At 38.7% G+C, this 24,894-nt stretch overlaps 1 protein-coding gene across 14 annotated transcripts in view; it reads right to left on the bottom strand.

Moving 5' to 3' along the window:
• EML5 (EMAP like 5) overlaps positions 1 to 24,894 on the bottom strand; it is a 157,174-nt gene that overhangs the window by 118,427 nt on the left and 13,853 nt on the right. For all 14 annotated transcript variants that reach the window (XM_070469746.1, XM_020890576.2, XM_070469747.1 and 11 more), the window contains exons 2-3: positions 13,620 to 13,779; positions 1,087 to 1,185 (exon numbers count right to left, since the gene is read on the bottom strand). In XM_070469746.1, the coding sequence (XP_070325847.1) occupies positions 1,087 to 1,185; positions 13,620 to 13,779 (259 nt within the window). The remainder of the gene's footprint in view (positions 1 to 1,086; positions 1,186 to 13,619; positions 13,780 to 24,894) is intronic.

Consider the following 24,894-nt stretch of genomic DNA (forward strand, 5'->3'; position numbering starts at 1 on the left):
CATTTAGCAACTCACCATAATACAGGTTAAATGAAAAACATACTGATGAACCTTTAAAAATACTTTTAATCAGTCTATTTATTAAGTCCAAAGTACTAATGTGTGAAATGTTTTGATCTAAGTAAGTCAGAATACATAACTATATACTAAAATGCACCTAACACTTTAACAGAGGATGAGACGGCTGTATGGCATCACCGACTCGATGGACATGAGTCTGAGTAAACTCCAGGAGTTGGGTGATGGACAGGGAGGCCTGGCGTGCTGCGATTCATGGGGTCGCAAAGAGTCAGACGTGACTGAGCAACTGAACTGAACACTTTAATAATTATCTAAATTGTTTGTGTATAACAGGCCCCTCTGAGAATATGCCAAAACCAAGTTTATCTTCCAAAATACAAATGCATACAGAAATTTTTATATAACTTTTACCAATTCATAGATTATCCCCAAATAGAATCAATGACTATAGCTCCTATGCTAGTTCAGGTTAGGATTTTACTACACACAAAAAAAATCAGACATTTAAAGAGTTTATGACAAAATTTTTTATGTATTTTTATAAAAGTAGTATAATATTTAATTAAAAAGCTGACTACAATATTCATTATATTAACCTCATACAACTTGGAATAAGGAATACATTTTTAACAAGTTTCCAAAGTGAAAAATGTTAGGTCTCTAACATAATTTCAAATTTACACACACAATATTATTTACCCTAACTATAATACTTTTATAACAAGTCAATGATAAACCAAACTAAATAATAAATAGAGCCTAGGCATGACCTATTCAATTTTTTAATTTAGGTCTGAACAACTTAAAATTCATCATTTTTGCTGAAGCAAACACTGGATTAAAGGTTTTGTGCTAACACTACATATCAAGTTATGTTTTTGAGTACTACAACACATATATGCATTCTAAAATTTTATAAGTACTTTCAATTACACTTTAAGTTTTTAATTACATACAAACAACTGACAGAAACAATAACAAAACACAGAAACATAAAATCCCCTGACTCTTCTCTGGCTTCTTCCCACCCAATACCCATTAGAAACTCCAAGGTAGAATACTTACTCTATCTGTGTGACCTGGAGCCATAGACAACATTTTCCCTCTTTTCCAGTCCCAAACGCAAACTGCATTCTTTGAATCAAGTCCAACAGAAACCAAGCGCTGCGTTATGGTCAAGAAGTCCAGAGGGGATAAAAAAGCAAACAAATACAAAATGAACCAAATTATAAATGGCAAACAAATACTACTCACGGGTATTACAAACATCAAAACTTACACACATATTTTATAGACCTCACAGAAAGGCTGGATGTGTTTTATTTTATTAATATTTTCACATATGTGTAGCTTTTCCCATTAAAAAACAGAAGAAAGACTTCTATTTCTAACAGTGGTGGTGGTGTAGATGCTAAATCATGTCTGACTCTTGCAACCCCGTGGACTGTAGCCTGCCAGTAGGATTGACAAAACATCCTATTATACATCTCCTGCTAAAAACTAAAAATACTAGATAAAATGTAAAAACATCTTTTTAAAATGCACTTTTGAGCTGTCAAGGAATTAAGAGAGAACAAAACCAAAGTGATTTTCTGTGGGAATCCTAGAAGTAGGAGAGCTCCTATACCCACTCAATTCTAAAGTTATCCGCTAACTCTGGGAAGCCACAGTTTTGTTCTGCAGACTGAAGACAAATAGAAGATAAACGTTGAGGGCCTGCCCAAGGTAGCGAATTGAATTGCAGACCTTTGGCTAAAGCAGTGAGCTCCTCAGAGTAAGCGAGAACACGAAACCACCCCTTTTCAAAGAACGGGGCAGCAATGCACAATGGAGGAGAAAACCTTCTTGCAAGTATGTAGCCACAGTGACCTTCACATGGTTGTAGGGTCTAAATCCACATTAATCATAAATCCTTGAAATGAAAACTTTCATTTAGAGTGGTCCTAAAGACTGCAGAGTTTTTAAGCGTTTTCAACAATGGGGCACAGGCAAATACAAATTCTATGTGGAGGACTGATCCTATAATCCATCCCTCAAAGTGAAGTGAGTGAAATCGCTCAGTCGTGTCCAACCTCTTTGAGACCCCACGGACCGTAACCCACCAGGCTCCTCTGTCCATGGGATTTTCCAGGCAAGAGTACTGGGGTGGGTTGTCATTTCCTTCTCCAGGGGATCTTCTCCATCCAGCGATCGAACCCACGTCTCCCACATTGCAGGCAGACGCTTTATGGTCTGAGCCACCAGGGATAGATCTCTATCCCTCAAAGAATTCATTTGAATCAGTTCTAATGAGATGGATGAAACTGGAGCCCATGATACAGAGAGAAGTAATCCAGAAAGATAAAGACCAATACAGTATACTAACACATATATATGGAATTTAGAAAGATGGTAATGATAACCCTATATGCAAGACAGAAAAAGAGACACAGATGTATAGAATAGACTTTTGGACTCTATGGGAGAAGGTGAGGGTGGGATGATCTGAGAGAAGAGCATCAAAACATGTATGTTATCAAGTGTGAAACAGATGGCCAGCCCAGGCTGGATGCATGAGACAAGTGCTCGGGGCTGGTACACTGGGATGACCCAGAGGGATGGGATGAGGAGGGAGGTGGGAGGGGGGATCGGGATGGGGAACACATGTAAATCCATGGCTGATTCATGTCAAAGTATGGCAAAAACCACTACAATATTGTAAAGTAATTAGCCTCCAACTAATAAAAATAATTGGGGGAAAAAAAAGAATTCCTACAATTAGTAATTCAATAAAAATAAAACAAACAACCTCATACCCAACAACCAGAGGAAATAAGGGACCGTAAGTGAGAATCAGCAAGCTACTAAAAACAGCAAAATCAACCTTGAAAAGCATCAGACACTGGAGTTTTAAATTGTTTATTTTTCATTTCTAGAAATTCTGTTTGCTTCCTTACATTTGCTGGGATGCTTTTTGTAATCTCCCATTCTTTCCCCATATGAAGATATTTTGAAGACTTAAATTTTATTTCTCTACTCACATGCACAGAGTAGGTATTTGGGAACTAGAGAGTATCTCTACTCATGTGAGCTGAGAAATTAAATTTAAGGCTTCAAAATATCTTCATATGGGAAAAGAATGGATGATTACAAAAAGCATCCCAGCAAGTTTAAGGAAGCAAACAGAATTTCTAGAAATGAAAAATAAATAAAATTAAAAACTCAGTGGAAGTTACATAGATTAGAGGGAGATGAAGAGACAAAGAGATGAAAAGGGGATGATGAGATGGGAAGTATGACAGAGGTTAAGAAACAGGAGAGATGACCTTTCAGTCATGAAAGAGTATGAGGGTCTGAACTTGCCTCCCTGCCATAAACGACTAGAAAACCATACAAAATATATGAAACAAGTGTTTTTGGAAATGTTTAACAGGAAGTGAAGCAGGATAAACCCTGAATGAGGGGAAGCAAACAAGGTATATTCTGCAGTGGCCCTAGCCTTCATCTAGGAGGCAGTTTACAGACTACAGCACAGAAAGGTGGAATCCAAATAGAGCCCAGAAGATTTGCTGATTTGACAATATAGAGTCTGGAGTACAGAGAGGCCAAGATTGCTACAGTGTGCAGGCAGAGAAAGAACTCTAGAAAATCTGTTTACAGGTACCCAGAGAACACCAATCTTTGTGGGCATAGGGTGAAATTCACAAGGCCATGCAAAGAACAAATTCTGAAAAAAGAACAATTACTGGGGAGCTAAAGCCAAACAATTACCAGAGATCACAAAGGGTCAGGGTTTTTCAGACTTCCAACAGCAAGAATGGAGATATATCTTCGAATTCAATGTGTATTCAGCAGAGATTCCAGGAGCATCACATCAGAGTAGTGAAGTTTAACTAGTAGTCCTAGAGAAAAGCTGCTCTAGCCTTAACCAAAAAAAGCTTGAAAGCAAGCTTTTCAAAAGAACCAGACTGATTCAGAAGGAACTTAACCACCTACAAGAACATTCAAAATGCTTTAAAGGGATACAACAAAATCCAGCATTGAGAATGCAATACACACAATGTCCAGCATCCAATTAAAAAATTACTGGACATGTTAAAAAAGAGGAAAATGTGACCCAAAACCAGGAGAAAAATCAGTTATTAGAAACAGACCCAGGTATCACACATATGATTAAAATTAGGAGGCACTGGTTGTTAAGATGGAAGTGTTCAAGATGCTTAAGAAGTATTTTAAAACAAGCATATAAAGAATAAAAAGTGAAAAGGAAGACATAAAAAAATGTTGAACTTGTAAATATAAATGTTAAATTATCAGAAATGAAAATTCACTCCAACGGAATAACAGTATCTTATACAATGGAGAAAACATAAATGAACTTGAAGGCATAGCAACAGAAACTATCAAAAATAAAGCACAGAAAGAAAAAGATTAACAGAGCCTCATCATCTTTAGAAAATTTCAAGTGGTATAATATACAGGTAATTATGACAACAAAAAAGGAAAAAAAGATGAAAGAAAACGAAAACAAAACTGAAGAAATAATGGCCAAAACATCCTACATTTGATTAAAAAAACATAAATCCACAAATCTGAGATACTCGAGCTTCAAGCAGAATAATCTCATGCACAGAAAAACACATTAACACACATGGTCACCAAACTGTTGAACCAGTGGCCAAAAGAGAGAGACAAGTATAGAAGCAAAGATTTAAAAATTACCCTAGGCTTCTCATCTTACATTATACACATCAAATCACAATTAATAGCCTCTCTAAAGTGCTGAAGGGGAAAAAACGTCAACATATAATTATATACCTACCAAAAATATTCAAAACTTGGGTCAAAATAAAGTCTTTTTCAAATAAACAAAAGATGAGAAAATTCATCATCAACAAATCTGCACTATAAGTAAGATATGACAATGGAAGTTTCTTCAGGCAGAAAGAAAATGATACCAAAGAGAGCCATAATTTACATATATGAATGAAGAGTACCCAAATGGTAAATAAATAAGACTTTTCTTATTTTTAATTTTCTTTGAAAACTGTTTAAAGCAAACATAACAACAGTTATTATACAGTTTATAGAGGATGTAAAAGATGTAAAATAAATGACAACAATAGCACAATAAACAGAAGGAAAAAAGAAACAGCAGAATATATATAGAATATATATATTTAAAGTGCACAGGAAACCGCATGAAGATAAAAAAATTTTGAATTACAAAATAAGCCTAAACATGAGGGTGGGATGTTTCGAAAGAACAGCATGTATACTATCTATAGTGAAACAGATCACCAGCCCAGGTGGGATGCATGAGACAAGTGCTCGGGCCTGGTGCACTGGGAAGACCCAGAGGGATCGGGTGGAGAGGGAGGTGGGAGGGGGGATCGGGATGGGGAATACATGTAACTCCATGGCTGATTCATGTCAGTGTATGACAAAACCCACTGAAATGTTGTGAAGTAATTAGCCTCCAACTAATAAAAATAAATGAAAAAAAAAAAGCCTAAACAAATTTAAAAACATTAAAAAACACAGTAAGTTCTCTGACATAATTCAAAGGCAAAATTCAATCAGAATAACAGAAAATTACGCAGAAAATTCTCCAAATATCTGGCAACTATCAATACAATTCTAAGTAACTGAAGAGTTAAAGAAAAAAATCACAAGGACAATCTCACAACACATACTTTGAAATAAACACTGGTTTAAAAGCAGGGGTAGGAAAATTACAACCCTTGGACTTGTACCTGTTTTAATAAATAAAGTTTTACTGGAACAGCCACACGTATTCCTTTATAAGCTGTCTATGACTGCTTTCATTCTAACGCAGAGCTAGAGTAGCTGTGACAGAGACCGTATGCTCACAAGCTTAAAATATTTACTGACTTGTTATAGACAAGCTTTGCCAGTCTCTGCTTTAGAGTACAGATTCTGCCCAGGTTTAAACGCCAGTTCCATCTCTGTCGCTGACTGGATTCCCAATAGCAAGTACTCTGAGCAATTATTTAGCTTCTCTGTACCTTAGGTTCCTCTTAAGTGAGGATAATAGAGTAATTATTAGGGTTAATATGAGAATTAACACACATAGATGAGTTAGAAGAGTGCTTGGCACATGCTTAATGTTATACAAATGTTTGCTATCATCATCATTATTATTTTTACCATAACCATAATTAACTGTAAAAGACCAGGCCTTTGACCCATCTGAATAAGAAATGCCACTGAGTACCTAGCTAGAAAGTTTCTGCAAAGCAGAATCATTATTTCAGTCCCCAAATGGAGAGACTGAGTGACTTACATAAAAAGATACAAAATACAGTTTGTATCTGGCTCTCCATCAAGTGAACTAGAAGAGACAACGTGCTCCTCTTAAGAGTCCTTAATACCTGGGAACTAGAGAGTATCTGCCTATGTTGAGCTAAAACAAAAATATCTACCTCTTGCTATGGCACAGTGTAAAGATTATAACTCTACAAGACAAGTATAAAGTGAGAACAGTCAGAACGGCACTGACCATTCTACCAGTGCCTCTTCTCTCTGGCTAAGCTGACCACACACACAGTGAACCACAACTGACCGAAACCTTAAAACTCCGTGCTTCCCAAGTGGATCAGCGGTAAAGAATCCACCTGCCAACTCAGGAAATGCCAGAAATTGGGGTTCGATCTCTGGGTTGGGACGATACCCTGGAGAAGGAAGTGGCAACCCACCCCAGTATTCTTGCCTGGAAAACCCCATGGACAGAGGAGCCTGGTGGGCCACAGTCCATGTGATTGCACATGGTGCACATGGTGCACTGGTGACTGAGCAGCACGTCCCCCAGCAGGGCCCCCGAGCACCCGGCTCTGCACAGGCACTAACACAGGAGACCCGGGAGCGCGTCCTCTGTGCCCTGATAAACCGACCTCCCCAACCACAGAGTCAGCAACAGCAGAGAGGAAAACGCAGAGACCACCAAGCAAATGCTGCCCTCTTAGATCTCTGTAATTCCGTACCTTATCATCCTTTCTTACAGGTGTGCATAAAGTTTTCCAGTCAAAGTAATGCTTGAACCATATCTTAGAAGACAGAGTAAGAGACAGCTGAGCAGAAAAGTAAACAAAATGTATCTCAGACAAAGTATACCAAGATGAGACAGATAATGGTGCTTTCAGGAAAGAGCTGGTACTTTGATGTGGCTGAGGGGAAGAGTTGCCTGCTGGGAAGTGGCAGGAGACAAGATAGAGAGGCAGCCAGAGCCAGGAGAAAGAATAAGTTTTGTTTTTTAATGAGCTAGAATAAAGGGAATTCAGTTTTAAACATGTAATAAATGGTATATCTATATGACATTCAAGGAGGCTACATGGACTTGGGAGAAGGAAATGGCAACCCACTCCAGTACTCTTGCCTGGAAAACCCCATAGACAGAGGTGCCTGGCGGGCCACAGTCCATAGAGTCACAAGAATTGGACACGACCTAGTGACTAAATCATCGCATCATAAAAAACTGAGGAGAGAAGCTGGGGCCACTGTTAACTGATACAGGACTTAAAGTCATAGATGTAGCAATCTGAAAGAGAATAACTAAAATTAGGGGGTGAAGGGAAAGAAAGCTATATTAATAGGAACACTGATATTTAAGAAGCAGACAGAAGGAATAGCTCCTTTCAAGATAACTAAGAACAAGGGTGAACATTGAAATTTTAGGAATCAGTGAACTAAATGGACTGGTATGGGTAAATTTAATTCAGATGACCATTGTATCTACCTGAAGAAGGAAATGGCAGCCCACTCCAGTATTCTTGCCTGGAGAATCCCATGGACAGGGGAGCCAGGCAGGCGACCATCCATGGGGTCGCAAAGAGTCAGACACGACTGAAGCGATTTAGCATTATATCTACTACTGCAGACAAGAATCCCTTAGAAGAAATGGAGAAGCCCTCATAGTCAACAAAAGAGTCCAAAATGCAGTACTTGGGTGCAATCTCAAAAATGACAAGGCAAACCATTCAATATCACAGTAATCCAAGTCTATGCCCCAACCACTAATGCCAAAGAAGCTGAAGTTGAATGGTTCTGTGAAGACCTACAAGACCTTCCAGAACTAACACCAAAAAAGATGTCCTTTTTGTCATAGGGGACTGGAATGCAAAAGTAGGAAGTCAAGAGATACCTGGAGTAACAGGCAAGGTTGGCCTTGGAGTACAACATGAAGCAGGGCAAAGGCTAACAGAGTTTTGCCAAGAGAATGCACTGGTCACAGCAAACACCCTCTTCCAACAACATAAGAGATGACTCTACACATGGACATCACCAGATGGTCAACATCAAAATCATGCTGATTATATTCTTTGCAGTCGAAGATGGAGAAGCTCTATACTGTCAACAAAACAAGACCAGGAGCTGACTGTGGCTCAGATAATAAATTCCTTATTGCAAAATTCAGACTAAATTGAAAAAAGTAGGGAAAACCACTAGGCCATTCATAAATCAAATCCCTTATGATTATACAGTGGAAGTGAGAAATACATTCAAAGAATCAGATCTGATAGAGTACCTGAAGAACTATGGACGGAGGTTCATAACACTGTATAGGAGGTGGTGATCAAAACCATCCCCAAGAAAAAGCAATGCAAAAAAGGCAAAATGGTTGTCTGAGGAGGTCTTACATACAGCTGAGAAAAGAAGGGAAGTGAAAGGCAAAGGAGAAAAGGAAAGATATATTCACCTGAATGTAGAGTTCCAAAGAACAGAAAGGACAGATAAGAAAGCCTTCCTCAGTGATTAATGCAAAGAAATAGAGGAAAACAACAGAATGGGAAAGACTAGAGATCTCTTCAGGAAAATTAGAGATACCAAGGGAACATTTCATGCAAGGAAGTGCACAATAAAGGACAGAAATAGTATGGACCTAACAGAGCAGAAGATATTAAGAAGAGGTGGCAAGAGCACACAGAAGAACTGTACAAAAAAGATCTTCATGACTCAGATAATCACGATGGTGTGATCACTCACCTAGAGCCAGACATCCTGGAGTGTGAGGTCAAGTGGGCCTTAGGAGGCATCACTACAAACAAAGCTAGTGGAGGTGATGGAATTCCAGTTGAGCTATTTCAAATCCTAAAAGATGATGCTGTGAAGTGCTGCACTCAATATACCAGCAAATTTGGAAAACTCAGCCGTGGCCACAGGACAGGAAAAGGTCAGTTTTCATTCCAATCTCAAAGGAAGCGCTAAAGAATATTCAAACTACCACACAATTGCAATCATTTCACACGCTAGCAAAGTAATGCTCGAAATTCTCCAAGCTAAGCTTCAACAGTATGTGAACTGAGAACTTCCAGAGGTTCAAGCTGGATTTAGAAAAGGCAGAGCAATCACAGATCACATTGCCAACGTCTGTTGGGCCATCGAAAAAGCAAGAGAATTCCAGAAAAACATCTACTTCTGCTTTACTGACTACACTAAAGGGTTTGACTGTGTGGATCACAACAAGCTGGAAAATTTTTAAAGAGATGGGAATACCAGACCACCATACCCACCTCCTGAGAAATCTGTATGCAGATCAAGAAGCAACAGTTAGAAGCAGACAGGGAACGATGGACTGGTCCTAAATTGGGAAAGGAGCACGTCAAGGCTGTATATTGTCACCCTGCTTATTTAACTTCTATGCAGAGTACATCATGCGAAATGCCGGACTGGATGAGAAACAAGCTGGAATCAAGATTGCCAGGAGAAATATCAATAACCTCAGATATGCAGATGACACCACCCTTATGGCAGAAAGTGAAGAGGAACTAAAGAGTCTCTTGATGAAAGTGAAAGAGGAGAGTTTAAAAGTTGGCTTAAAACTCAACATTCAAAAAGCTAAGATCATGGCATCTGGTCCCATCATTTCATGGGAAATAGATGGAGAAACAATGAAAACAGTGACAGACTTTATTTTCTTGGGCTCCAAAATCACTGCAGATGGTGACTGCAGCCATGAAATTCAAAGATGCTTGCAACTTGGAAGGAAAGCCACGACAAACCTAGACAGCATGTTAAAAAACCTAGACAGCATGTTAAAAAGCAGAGACATTACTTTGCCAACATAGGTCTGTCTAGTCAAAGCTATGGTTTTTTCCATTAGTCATGTACAGATGTGAGAGCTGGACCATAAAGGCTGAGCGCTGAAGAATTGATGCTTTTGAACTGTGGTGTTGGAGAAGACTCTTGAGAGTCCCTTGGACTGCAAGGAGATCCAACCAGTCCATCCTAAAGGAGATCAGTCCCGAATAGTCATTGGAAGGACTGATGCTGAAGCTCAATACTTTGGCCACCTGATGTGAAGAGCTGACTCATTGGCAAAGACCCTGATGCTGGGAAAGATTGAAGGCAGGAGGAGAAGGGGACCACAGAGGATGAGATGGTTGGATGGCATCACCGACTCAATAGATGTGAGTCTGAGCAAGCTCCGGTAGGTGGTGAAAGACAGGGAGGCCTGGCGTGCTGCAGTCCATGGGGTCTCAGAGAGTCGGACACAACTGAGTAACTGAACAACAACAAAGAAGTAACAGGGAGGGAAAACACAGATAAAGAAGCCTCTATCCAGCTTCCCAAATTCCTTCCTGATCCTATTTCCAAAGAAAGTCTTGGTTGTGTCTTTAGTTAAACTAGAAGTAAGCTTTGAAGTTCCTGGCTTCACTTACACGTGGGTGTTTTTCAACAGTAAACACTACAGTACTGCACATCTGTGGTTGGCTGAATCCACAGAGGTAGAGGAACTGTGAATACAGAGGGCCAACTGTAAGTTATACGCCTGTTAACCCCTGCATCATTCAGTGGTCAGCTGTATTTATTAAAAAGTTTGAGCACACTAAATACTCAAATGAGAAGAACATCTCGATAGGCATAACTAGATGCGTTCCAAGAGTTTCTGCAAGTGTGAAACACATTCAAATTAAATTTAAAAGAGTCTAGTATTGGGTGTGGGGGGGGGTCCTTGTGATTTCAATATTTATTGAGTGAGGACTAGTTGTTACAGATATCACAAAGTAAAAATCACAAATTGTGCAAAATATCTAGGACTTAACAGAGTAAACACTGGTCAAATTATATAGAAAGCCATAAGAAATCAGGATCTGGCAAGTAACAGAAGAGATGAAAGCTAAAAATAATACAATAGGCACTTGAGATATGTCTAGATGTTAAGAGATTACTAAAAGTCCCCAGGGATAAAATCAGTGAACTCCTTTAATATTTTTGCAAAAATGACTCTCTTCATAGTCATGTGTCAAAAATCAAAGGTAAAAGGCAAAGTAAAGCATTTTATTTTATATCAGCATAAAACTGACAAAATCAGGTTAAAAATTAACATTTTATTCTTGGTTCATACTATAAATTAGCAGAGTTTTAACTATAACTTAGATTTGTTAAATATGTGAACGTGCTTTTATAAATTATGGTTGTATTTTCAAGATAAAAGGATTAATGCCTTTCTCATACAATCCTCTCTCTCATTTACTATCAAATTTTGGTCCCTGTTTGATGTGAATTTATATAGCCTTTTCATGCCCTGATTATTCCCAATAAGACAGACTTCCAGTATTAGCATGGATAGTCAAGCCATTTAGAAAAAAACAGCTAGGAAGAGAAAATTCAGCATACTACCAACAGAAAGACTCACTCACTGGATAGATCTTAATTGATCACTTACAGTTTCAAATCTAGTAAAAAATGCAAAAATTAGATAATATTTCCTATTTGGTATTTCACAAACAGTTAAAGATATTAGTGAATAATATGTTCTCAAATTTAACTGAAGCATCTTCTCATTAGCATAATTTCAGAAATACTCTTAATTTTCAATTGATCGCAGTTCCTTACAAGTTTCAACTGTACTTAAGATGAATGAATCCCTCCTGAAATATAACCAACCACCTCCTGAGTTCCATGTTCGGGAGGCAGTAGGGCACTGGGGTTAAAAACATGAGCTTTGGAGTGTGACTGACCTGGGTTCCCGCTCTGGCTCCATTTACTAGCTGTGTAACCTGGGGCAAGTTATTTAACCTCTCTAAGTCTCAGTTTCTTTATCTGTAAAATAGAGATAATAATAATATCTATTTCATAGGGTTGTTGTGAGGATTAAAATGAGATAATGTAAGCTTAGCACAATGCCTGGCAATTAGTATGTGCTCAATAACTTTTAGCTATTATGATTTTATAAGCTTACATTTTTAAGTAACATGTTCTTATGAAGATCTGTGATAATAAAATGCATGTACCCAAGATGTTTCTTATAAATTACTTAAAACAAGCAAAATTAAATAGCTTTCAGCTAGTAAAAGCTCCTGGCATCATTTCTCATTTCATATAAGAGAAATTCCTCAGCAATGCAATACATTTAGAAAGGGTAATTTTTAAATTAAGAAAAAAAAATCTATATTTAAAGTACACAAGTATAGTTAAACCATTTTAGATATCATAATACTTCTGGAAAATAATTTAAAAAACAACTTTTGTTGGTTTGTTTCATAAAACAATCTCTTGCAAAGTAAGGAGAGAATATTCTCTCCTTTTCAAGAAGGAAAATGAAATTCTGATATGAGGACATTAAGGGAACTGAAAATAATAGCAAAATAGGACATGAATTAAGGTTATGGAATTGCCAGTCATGGCTACCCAGTGATTCTAAACCTAGAAGCACATTTTTCTGCAAATGAGAAGTTCAAGTTACATCTTTATAGATTTTATAGATCTCTTACCAGACTCTTATCAGAAAGTTATATTAATCTATGCTACTCAAAGAAACTATTCCTCAGAGTTATATATTAAAATATCTACTGGCTAACAAGTGACTAGAGCAAAATGTAAAGTGTTTCTGTAAACTATAGATCTAAAAAATTAATTTTAAGAATTAAAAAGCAGACAGCTGAAATTCTTCTAAAAGTTATAATGATTTTTAAAGTTTAATTTCACTGTAAAACTTGTAAAGATTATAAATTAACTAAATCTGCAAGAACTAACTTCTTACCACTTCTTAAATAAGTGTTAAGTATAACATGTTCCACAAAAGTACCACAAAACAGCTGTTGGCTTAGTGTTTTAAAAATCACTGACTAGAAGTAAACAGTAATTTGGGAACTGATTAGTAAGTGGAATGATGATTACATCTTTTGCTATGAATGTTGACTTTATATAAAATAGGTCATATAAGAACTACCTCATTGTTTTCAATTAAAAATATAATTTTAATAGAAATATTTAAATAACAAAAAATTTAAATGGTTACAGCTCTACTTAGAGAAACTTTTAATTTTTCTAAGATATTTTATAATACCTGGAAAAGAGTTATATGTAAAATTTTCTAGAACAACCAGGTAATGTTCCACTGACTCAGAATCACTTAGGCCTTTATAGTAATAATTAATTCAGCTGAAAAGTTCTTCATACAATGAAATAAAAACTCATTATTCTTATTTTTCTTATATATATATCTACCACCCACCCACCCCATCTACCCACATCCACCTTGAACAAATGCTTTTTGTCAATTGCTTTCCAATTTAATATCTACAGGTTTATAATAATTTATTATAATACACATTTTAAAAACACAGCTTAGAAAAAGAGAAAAAATTTTAACATACCTGTCCATCTAAGTCGAATGCTAAGCAAGCTACGCCATGAGTATGAACGTCCTTCAGAATTGATATGGTCTGCACAGTGTACGAATCCCAAATACAGATATAAGGCTCCTTCCCAACTTGTCCTGTTGCTACCAGTACTCGTTCAGGATGCAATGCAAGGCTGCAAAATTAATCAATAAATAAAAAGATTTAAAACTGCTTATAGAGCTGTTGTATCAATGTGAAAATTAAGACTTTCATTATTTATCTACTTAAAATAATTTGGATTTAAAATAACTTCCATAAAAACCCATGCTAAGAGTTATTACTTCAATGGTACATGTGATAATCAGTTATGACAGGCTTTATAATCCTGTTATATGATGCAGTGTGTGTAAACTTCTACAAAAAAAAAAAGATTCTCACAAGTACTCAACTGAACCACAGAAATGAATTAGTATCAACCTTACCACTCGTCATTTTCTCATTTGGTATTAACCTTCTTTTAAGCTCTCTCTCCCACTTACTCTTTTACTATATAAATGTTAGACCAATTCTGAGTGTTCGAGCAACTCCTATGATAACACTAAATTACAAATCCCATTTAAAAAACAGAAAAGTCACTCATAATTCACACAAAGTAATCTATAAGTCTTTAAAGATAAGACAAGGGCCAAATAGTTGACAGTGCTTTACATACATCAGCAGAAGGCAGAGAATGAATATAAATTTCTACTTCATAAATTTTTCTACAAGTATAGTTAGATGATTAGCTTCCCCTTTGGGAGAAACAAAATCACTCCCGGTATCAGGGTGGAAGATGAACTGAAAGAGGGAAAAGTTAGGAGGGCAAAAACAGAATCGACAGATGTGATGTACTGAGGAAGGGAAAGGGAACAGTCTAAGATGACTCTTGGGTTTCTGGTTGGGCACCTGGATGGTCAGGGACGGTATCATCCAGTCAAGGAATACTAAGTGAGAAACTACTGAGAGGAAAGATAAGCAGGGATGGAAGTTTTGTCCAACATGTTAAAATATATAGTACATCAATAAATAAAAATCAATAATCAATACATAAAGGACACCCAAACTCCCACACACATTCACCTCATTAGATGCAGAAAAAACATTCGACAAAAATCCAACCTCTTTCGGGACTTCCTGGTGGCCCAGTGGTTAAGAATCCGCCTGCCAGTGCAGGGGACGTGGGCTTGATCTTTGGTGGGGGGACTAAGATCCCACATGCTAGCACCACAACTGTTAAGCGTGGGCACGTCAACGAGAGCCTGTACGCCACAAACGCTGGAGCCGGGGCGCTGTGGAGCCTGCGTGGCACAATCAGCGAGAAGAAGCCTGCACACTGCAATACAAGGTCTCACATGCCACAGCTAAGACCCAACACAATCATAAATAAATAAATAAATGTTTTTAAAAAAGAATAGAATACCCAGGAATAAATGTATACAAAGTGACAAAAGACCTGTGCTCCAAAAACTATAAGACTCTGATAGAAAAAAAAAAATTGAGGATGTCACAAATAGCATGTTCTTAGATTTGAATAATAAATGTTAAAAAATGGCTATACTACACAAGGCAATCTACAGGTTCAATGTAATCCCTATCATATTACGAATGGTATTTTTCACAGAACTAGAACTAAAAAAATTAAAATTTATGTGGAGACACAAAAGACCCCAAATAGTCAAAACAATCTTGAGAAAGAGAAACAGAGCTGGAGGAATCAAGCTCCCTGACTTCAGATTTTATTACAAAGTTACAGTCATCAACAGTATGGTACTGGCACAAAAACAGAAATATAGGTGAATGGAATAGGATTGAAAGCCCAGAAATAACCCTACATATCTATGGTACGTTAATCAACAAAGGAGGCAAGACTGTACAATGATGGAGAGTCTCTTCAATAAATCGTGCTGCGAAAACTGGAGAGCTACATTTAAAAAAATGAAATAAGAACATTCTTTAACATCATCACAAAAATAAGTTCAAAATGGATTAACAACCTAAACATAAGACTACACTGTAACACATTTGGAGGAAAACACAGGCAGAACACTCTCTGCCATAAATCACAGCACTATCTTTGTCAATCCACCTCCCAGAGTAATGGAAATAAAAACAAATAAATGAATGGGACCTAATTAAACTCAAAAGCTTTTGTACAGCAAAGTAAACCATAAAGAAAACAAAAAGACAACCCACAAAACAGGAGAAAATATTTGCAAATGATGTGACCAACAAGGGACTAGTCTCCAAAATTTACAAACAGCTCATGCGGCTTAATATCATCAAAACAAAAAACCCAATCAAAAACAAAGGGCCGAAGACCTAAATAGACATTTCTCCAAAGAAGGCATACAGATGGCCAAGAGGCACGTGTAAAGATGTTCAGCATCACTAATTATTAGAGAAACGAAAATCAAAGCTTTTATACAATGAGATATCACTGAACACCAGTCAAAATGGCCATCATTACAAAATCTACAAACAATAAATGCTAGAGAGGGTGTGGAGGGAAGAGAATCCTCTTATACTGTTGGTAAGAATGCTAATTGGTACAGCCACTGCGAAGAACAGTACTACTGTTAAAAAAAACTAAAAACAGAGCCACTAAATGATCCTCAATCCCACTCACAGGCACACATCCAGAGAAGACATGGTCTGAGGATACACGCACCCCAGTGTTCAGTGCAGCGCAGCTGACAACAGCCAAGACGAGGAAGCAAGCTACATGTCCACTGACAGAGGAATGGATGAAAAGATATGGCACCTATCTATCTATATTTATACATAACAAGTCAGCCATCCACTCCAGATTCCGACCTGCGGAATTCCATAGACTGCATTAGTCCATGGGGTCACAAAGAGATGGACACGACTGAAGTGACTTAGCCCGCACGCACGCACTGGATGGACCCAGAGATACTAAGTGAAGTCAGTCAGACAGAGATCGTACAGTATCTCTTATATGCAGAATCTAAAAAGAAATTATACAAATGAACTTATTTACAAGAAGGAAACACAGTCACAGACTTGGGAGAATGAACTCATGGTAACCGGGGGAAGGAGGGAAAGAAAGGATAGTTAGGGAGTTTGGGATTGTACACACACTTTAAATGGATAACCAGCAAGGACCTACTATATAGCACAGAGAACTCTGCTCAATATTTTGTAACAACCTAAATGGGAAAAGAATTTGAAAAAGAATGGATACACATATATGTATATATTGGGTTGGCCAAAAAGCTGTCTGGGGTCTTCTAGGCATCGAACTTTCTGGTCAACCCAACAACTGAGTCACTCTGTTGTACACTTGAAACTAACACAACACTGTTAATCAACTATACTCCAAAAAAAAAAAAAAGTTAAACAAACACACAAATTGCCCAGAAAAGCACCTTTAGATAAACATAAAAAGAAATATGGAAATAAATGTGGAAATGTGGAAATAATACATGTGTATGACAGATTGAAAATATGTAGAAAATACTCCATCCCTCTTTGATGGGTGTATGCAAGGCAAAATATTTTGGGTTCATCCAAATAAGATGCACGATTCAAATCTATTACACATCATGCCCTCTCTGACTGAAAACTAGTGTGTCAAGTAAATGGTGTTCTGCCTGATGCCATAATGTCGAAGTATTGTCTCTGTTGGTCCATTTATGACAAAAGTGGTGTAACATCTGAAGGGCCATCATGCTTAAGTTGCTGACTGAAGAGACACTATGAAAGGGAACACTGTTTTCACTCATGTCTTTAACCCATCAGGAATTTATTTTTATATGTGGCATAAGAAAGAATTCAACTGAATTTTATTCTAGCTGAGCTAGCATCATTTGTTAAATATATTATTTCTTTTAGATATTAAACATATATTAAATTTCTATATACAGTCATATCTGTATCTGTATTCTCAACTATGTCCCACAGGACTTTTTGTCTATTCCCATGAAAAATCATATTCTATTTATTAGAGTGATTCTTTTAGTATGTTCTAGTATCTATTAACACTCCTCCCCCTCACTATTCTCTTATTATATCTTTTTTATTTTTTAACTCTGCTTGTCTGTTCTTATAGATTTATTCTTCCATATAAAATTTTAAATAACTTTATATCTAATTCTCAAACCTCACAGAAAGTCTGCTACGATGTTTAGTGGAGTTGCATTAAATGTATATATCAACTTTGTGAGCATCAGAATACATAACATTAAATTTTTCCAACCAAGTTTTAAAATCACATATACTGTGATTGACACCCAAATTGCATCTCCAGCCAGGAGGAAAAGATGTGTTGTGGGCAACTCACATTTAACACATACAGAACTTTTTCCTCCTTAATTCCCCACCCCACAATCTATTTCTCATCTTAGTATATGACATCACTAGCCACTCAGTTGCTCAGACCAAGAAGCTAAATTTAACCCTCACCCCTTTTCCCTTTCAAATTTATTACACACATTCTATTAGCCTGTCCTACTGACCCTATCATCACCCCCATCTTCTCTGCTACAACCCGAATCTGAGCCACCTGCCCTTCTTCCTCTACCGCATCCCTTTAGGGTTTGCTTAACATAACCAGAGTGATCTTTTAAAACAATATAAGTTTCACCTAGTAAAAATCCCCCAACAGCTCCCTATTACAACTAGAAAAAATCCAAACTATCTAATATGGCACTTACAAAGCTCTACAATACATACCTTCATCTACTTCTCAAAACTCAACTTCTATGATTCTCCCTTTTGTTCACCACATTTCAGACACACTGGCCTTTCTGTCTCTTGAAAAGGCCAAACTTACTAGGCTCTCAAAGGTCTTTGGCTCTAGAATGATCTTCCAAATCTTGCTTCATTCAAATAATTCATGCTTCAGGTCAAATGTAACTTGCTTAGCAAATCAAATCTAAAGGAGTATAAAAAGAATTATATACCACAACTATGTGGAATACTATCTGAGCTATTAATATGATTAAAAAAATCAACTGATGGGTCCATCATGCCAACAGACTTAAAAAGAAAAATCATATGATCATATCAACAGATGCAAAAAAGGCATCTGACAAATGCCAATACTTATTCATGATAAAAACTCTCAGGAAACTAGGAATACAGAACTTTGTGTCAACCTTATAAAGAGTATCTACAAAAACTCACAGCTAACATCATATTTCATGGTGAGAAATTCTAAGCTTTCCCACAAAGATCAGGTACAAGTCATGAATGTCCCCTTTCTCCACTCCTTTTCAAGACTATACTGGAAGGCCTTGCTAATGCAGTAATACAAGAAAAGGAAATAAGAGGTATACAGATTGGGAAGGAAGACATAAGACTGTCTTTGTTCATAGATGACACAATCATCTATGCAGAAAATCCAAAAAAAAATCAGCAAAAAAAAAAAAAAAATTCCTGGAACTAATACATGACTATAGTAAGGCTGCAGGATACAAAGTTAACCTGCAAAAATTAATTGTTATCCTATATACTGACAGTGAACAAGTGGAATCTGAAATTGAAAATGCAATACCATTATAGTAACACCCAAAACTGAAGTATTTAGGCATATATCTAACAAAATAGATACAAAATCTATATGAGGAAAACCACAAAACTCTGATGAATGAAATCAAAGAACTATAATAAATAGATATTCTATATTCATGGATAGAAAGACTCAGTACTATCAAGATGATAGTTATTAGGGTAAAAAAAAGATGTCAGTTCTTCCCAACTTATCTGAATGATGGAGGAGGTCATTGAGAATACATGACCACCAGCTGACCTAAGAACTGAACCCAGGCAACTAGAGACTCTGTACCCTGTTAAGGTCGCTATATAAATGCTTAAGATTCTAGGGTGCGGGTGTATGGAGATCTCCTTGTCATGCAGCTGCCCAAGACATGCCTTGTATGTAAATTTTCCTACCCCACATCAGTGAGGAGAAACACCAACTCTGGGACCCCCATCTCTGTCCACCAAGGAACAAGCATTAGCCCTAGAATCCTTTAGGCCTCTGCCTCACCCACCAGCAGGCAAACACCAGCTCTGGAATCCCCTGGCCTTGCAGCTGGAGACCCCAGGACCCAACCCTGACTGCCAGGTGGCTGATAACAACTCCAAGACACCCTGGGCCCCTTAACCAGATGCCCCAGGACCTAGCCCATCTCACCAGTTGGCCAACACCACTTTTGGGACACCCCAATAGCTATGTATGGAACTGGCCCCACCCACCTGCAGGCCAGTATATCTGGAACACCCCATCGCCACAACCACCCACTCCAGAAACCAGCGCAAACCACCAGTGGCCCAGCACTAGCTCCAGGACAGTCAGCAGCCTTGCTGTGCAACCCTGCCCACCAGCAGCCAGCGTCCTCCACACAAGTCAGTGCCTGGCAACTGACCGGAGCGTGGGCCAGTCTGACCGATCAGACGCACCTAACAGTAGGGCCCATGCAGCGGGCACCCCCAGAGCTCTGGCGACCCAGTGGGGCTGTGCTTTTGGGACACAAAGAACAAGTGAAGGGAAACAGGCAATCTACCCTATAGAGAGTTCTAGGTAATGACTGTGAAAGTGTTCAGAGAATTTGGAAGAAGACTAGATGAAGAGAAGTTTCTCACAGAAAATTTAAAAAGATAAAGAAAAACCAAACGGAGATGAAGAATACAGGAATTGAAATGAAAAACACACTAGAAGGAATCAACAGTATATTAAATGGTACAGAGGAACAGCTTAGTGAGCTGGAAGACAAAGTAATGGAAATCACTCAAGCTGAATGAAAGAAAGAATAAAAGAAAAATGAAGACAGCTTAAGAGACCTCTGATACATCAAGCATATTAACATTTGAATTACAAGGGTCCCAGAAGAGGAGAGAGAAAGAGCAGAGAACATATTTGAAGACACAACCGCTGGAAACTTCCCTAACCTGAGGAAGGATACAGACAACCAGGTCCAGGAAACGCAGGAAGTCCCCAACAGGATCAACCCAAGGAGGACACACCAAGACATAAAAATCAGAGATAGAGAATGTTAAATGCAGCAAGGGAAAAGTAGCAAGTTATGGAGCAAAAGGAGCAAGGGAACTCCCATAAAGGACCTTTCAGGAGAAACTCTGCAGGCCAGGAGGGAGTGGCATGATACATTTTAAATGATGAAAGGGATAAACCTACAACCAAGTAGTTTATGACCTAGTAAAGCTTGTGTTCAAATTTTATGAAGAGATCAAAAGTTTTAAAGGCAAGCAAAAGCTAAAAGAGTTTAGCACCACTAAACCAGCTTTATTAGAAATGCTACAGGGACATTTTTAAGTGAAAAAGAAAAGGCCACAGTAGAAACATGAAAATTATGAAAGGGAAAACTCTCATTAGTGAAGACAAACATACAGTAAAGTTAGTAAATGAGCCATAGTAAGGAGGTTAAAAGACAAAAGTCATGAAACCATCTATATCCACGATAAGTAGTTAAGGGACACAAAACAAAAAGATGTAAAATACGATGCTAAAAACAGTAAACTTGGTGCGGGGTGATGCAGGGTTGTTAAAATGAGTTTGAACTTAAGAGAGCAGTAACTTAAATACATACATACACACACACACACACACACACACAGAAGGCTATGTACAGTGTGGAGAATATAGTCCATAACTATGTAGTATCTTATATGATGATATATCTTAACTAGACTTACCACAGTGATCGTTTTGAAATGTTTACAAATACTGAATCACTACGTTGTGTAACAAGAGCTAACACAGTGTTGTAGGTCAATTATACTTCAAAAACAAACACAGAAAAAGAGGTCAGATATCAGAGGAAGGGGATGGAATGGGGAATTGGATTAAGATGATCAAAAGGTACAAACTTACACATTATCAGATAAAGAAAACTCAATAAAATTGGAAGAGAAAAAAAGACTATGGTATTCAAAAAAGAGTAGACAAATATATCAATGGAAGAGAACAGAGACCCAGAAACAGACCCCTATAAATATAATCAACTGATTTTTGACAAAGGAGTAAAGGCACTACAAAGGGGCAAAGATAGACTCCTTGAACAAACAGTGCTGGAACAACCAGATGTCTACATGTAAAAAGTGCGTCTAGACACAGACCTTACACCTTTCACAAAAATTAACTCAAAACGAATCACAGACCTAAATGTAAAACTACAAAATTCCTGGAAGACAACATGGAAGAAAATCTAGATTACCTTGGGCATGGTGATGCCTTTTTAGATACAACATTAAACACAGGATCCATGAAAGAAAGAAAGCAAGCTGGACTTCATTAAAATTAAAAAAAAAAAAAACCTGCCCGGTGGAAGACAACAGCAAGAGCACTGGAAGACAAGCCCCAGGCTGGGGGAAAATATTTGTGAGAGTTCCAGAAAAACATCTGTTTTTGCTTCACTGACTATGCTAAAGCCTTTTTGACTGCGTGGATCACAACAAACTGTGGAAAATTCTTCAAGAGATGGGAACATCAGACCACCTTACCTGCCTCCTGAGAAATCTGTATGCAGGTCAAGAAGCAACAGTTAGAAGAGAACATCAAACAATGGACTGGTTCCAAATTGGGAAAGGAGTACATCAAGACTGTATATTGTCACCCTGCTTATTTAACTTCTTTTTTTTTTTTTTTCGCTTATTTAACTTCTATGCGGAGTACATCATGCAAAATGCCATGCTGGATGAAGCACAAGCTGGAATCAAGATTGCCAGGAGAAATATCAATAACCTCAGATATGCAGATGACACCACCCTATGGCAGAAAGCGAAGAGGAACTGAAGAGCCTCTTGATTAAAGAGGATAGTGAAAAAGCTGGCTTAAAACTCAACATTCAAAAAATGAAGATCATGGCATCTGGTCCCAACACTTCACAGCAAATAGATGGGGAAACAATGACAGACTTTATTTTGGGGGGCTCCAAAATCATTGCTGAAGAATTGATGCTTTTAAGCTGTGGTGTTGGAGAGGACTCTTGAGAGTCCCTTGGACTGCAAGGAGATACAACCAATCCATCCTAAAGGAAATCAGTCCTGAATATTCATTGGAAGGACTGAAGTTGAAGTTGAAACTCCAATACTTTGGCCGCCTCATGCAAAGAACTGACTCACTGGAAAAGACCCTGATGCTGGGATAGATTGAAGGCAGGAGGAGAAGGGGACGACAGAGGATGAGATGGTTGGATGGCATCACCAACTCAATGGACATGAGTTTGAGCCAGCTTCAGGAGTTGGTGATGGACAAGGAAGCCTGGTGTGCTGCAGTCCATGGGGTCACAAAGAGTCAGACATGACTGAGTGACTGAACTGAATTGAAAATCACTACAGATGGTGACTGCAGCCATGAAATTCAAAGGCGCTTGCTCCTTGCAAGAAAAGCTATGACAAACCTAGACAGCATACTAAAAGGCAGAGACATTACTTTGCCAAGAAAGGTTCGTCTAGTCAAAGCAATGGTTTTTCCAGTAGTCATGTATGGATGTGGGAGTTAGACCATAAAGAAGGCTGAGCACCGAAGGATCAATGTTTTTGAACTGTGGTGTTGGAGAAGACTCTTGAGAGTCCCTTGGACTGCAAGGAGATCCAACCAGTCAATCCTAAAGGAAATCAACCGTGAATATTCATTGGAAGGACTGATGCTGAAGCTGAAGGTCCATTACTTTGGCCACCTGATGTGAAGAGCTGACTCACTGGAGAAGACCCTGATGCTTTGAAAGAGTGAGGGCAGGAAGAGAAGGGTGCGACAGAGAATGAGATGGTTGGATGGCATCACTGACTCGATGGACATGAGTTTGAGCAAGCTCCGGAGTTGGTGATGGACAGGGAGGCCTGGCATGCTGCAGTCCATGAGCTCACAGAGTTGGAAACAACTGAGCAACTGGACAACAACATTCAAAATATACAAGGAACTAAAAACTCAGCCATAAGAAAACCCAATTAAAAAGTAGGCCAAAAACCTTAACACACTCCTCATTAAAGAAGATACACAGGTGAAAAATAAGCATATGAAAACATGCTCCATATCATATGTCATCAGGAAAATGCAAATTAAAACTCTAAGACTCCACTACATGACTATCAGAATGGCCAAATCAGGAACACCGACACCTCCAAATGCTGACAAGGGTGTGGAGTGACAGGCTCTCACATGCTGCCCGAGAGAGAGCAAAAACAGAACAGTCACTTGGGAGACAGTTTGGCAGTTTCTTACAAAGCTAAACATAACCTTACCAAACAACGCAGCAAGTGTACTCCTTGGTATTTATCCAAAGGAGTGAAAACTTATGTCCACACAGAAATCTGCATACGGATGTTTAAAGCTTTACTCATTATTACCAAAACGTGGCCGCAACCGAGAAGTCCTTCAATAGGTAAATGGGTAAATAAACTTGGTACAACCAGGTAATACAATACTTGTTACTGATCAGTCGCTCAGTGTCCAACTCTTTGTGACCGTATGGACTGGGGAGGAGCCCACCTGGTTCCTCTGTCCAAGGAATTCTCCAGGCAAGAATCCAGGAGTGGGTAGCCATTCCCTTCTCCAGGAGATCTTCTGGGCCCAGGGATCAAACTCAGGTCTTCTGCATTGCAGGCAGATTCTTTACCATCTGAGTCACCAAGGAAGCCCCCAAATAAATAAAATTACTTACAAAACATAAATAGTGAAGTCTTAAAAGTCTTACGATACATACATCACAAAGACTTAAAAGGAAACAATCTAAAACACAATAGTAGGGTCTTCCCCGGTGACTCAGTGGTAAAGGATCCTCCTGCCAATGCAGAGACATGAGCTCGATCCCTGATCTGGGAAAATCTCCCATGTTGCCGAGCAACTAAGCCTGTGTGCCACAACTATTGAGCTCCAGAGCCCAGGAGCTGCAGCTTCTGAAGCCCGCGCGCCCTGGGGCCTGGGCTCTAGAGTCCAGGAGCTGCAGCTCCTGAAGCCCGCGCGACCTGGGGCCTGGGCTCTAGGGTCCAGGAGCTGCAGCTCCTGAAGCCCGCGCGCCCTGGGACCTGGGCTCTAGGGTCCAGGAGCTGCAGCTCCTGAAGCCCGCGCGCCCTGGGACCTGTGCTCCAGAGTCCAGGAGCTGCAGCTCCTGAAGCCCGCGCACCCTGGGACCTGTGCTCCAGAGTCCAGGAGCTGCAGCTCCTGAAGCCCGCGCACCCTGGGACCTGTGCTCCAGAGTCCAGGAGCTGCAGCTCCTGAAGCCCGCGCACCCTGGGACCTGTGCTCCAGAGCCCAGGAGCTGCAGCTCCTGAAGCCCGCGCGCCCTGG

Source organism: Odocoileus virginianus, chromosome 6 (genome assembly GCF_023699985.2).
Source record: "Odocoileus virginianus isolate 20LAN1187 ecotype Illinois chromosome 6, Ovbor_1.2, whole genome shotgun sequence".
Lineage (NCBI taxonomy): Eukaryota > Metazoa > Chordata > Mammalia > Artiodactyla > Cervidae > Odocoileus > Odocoileus virginianus.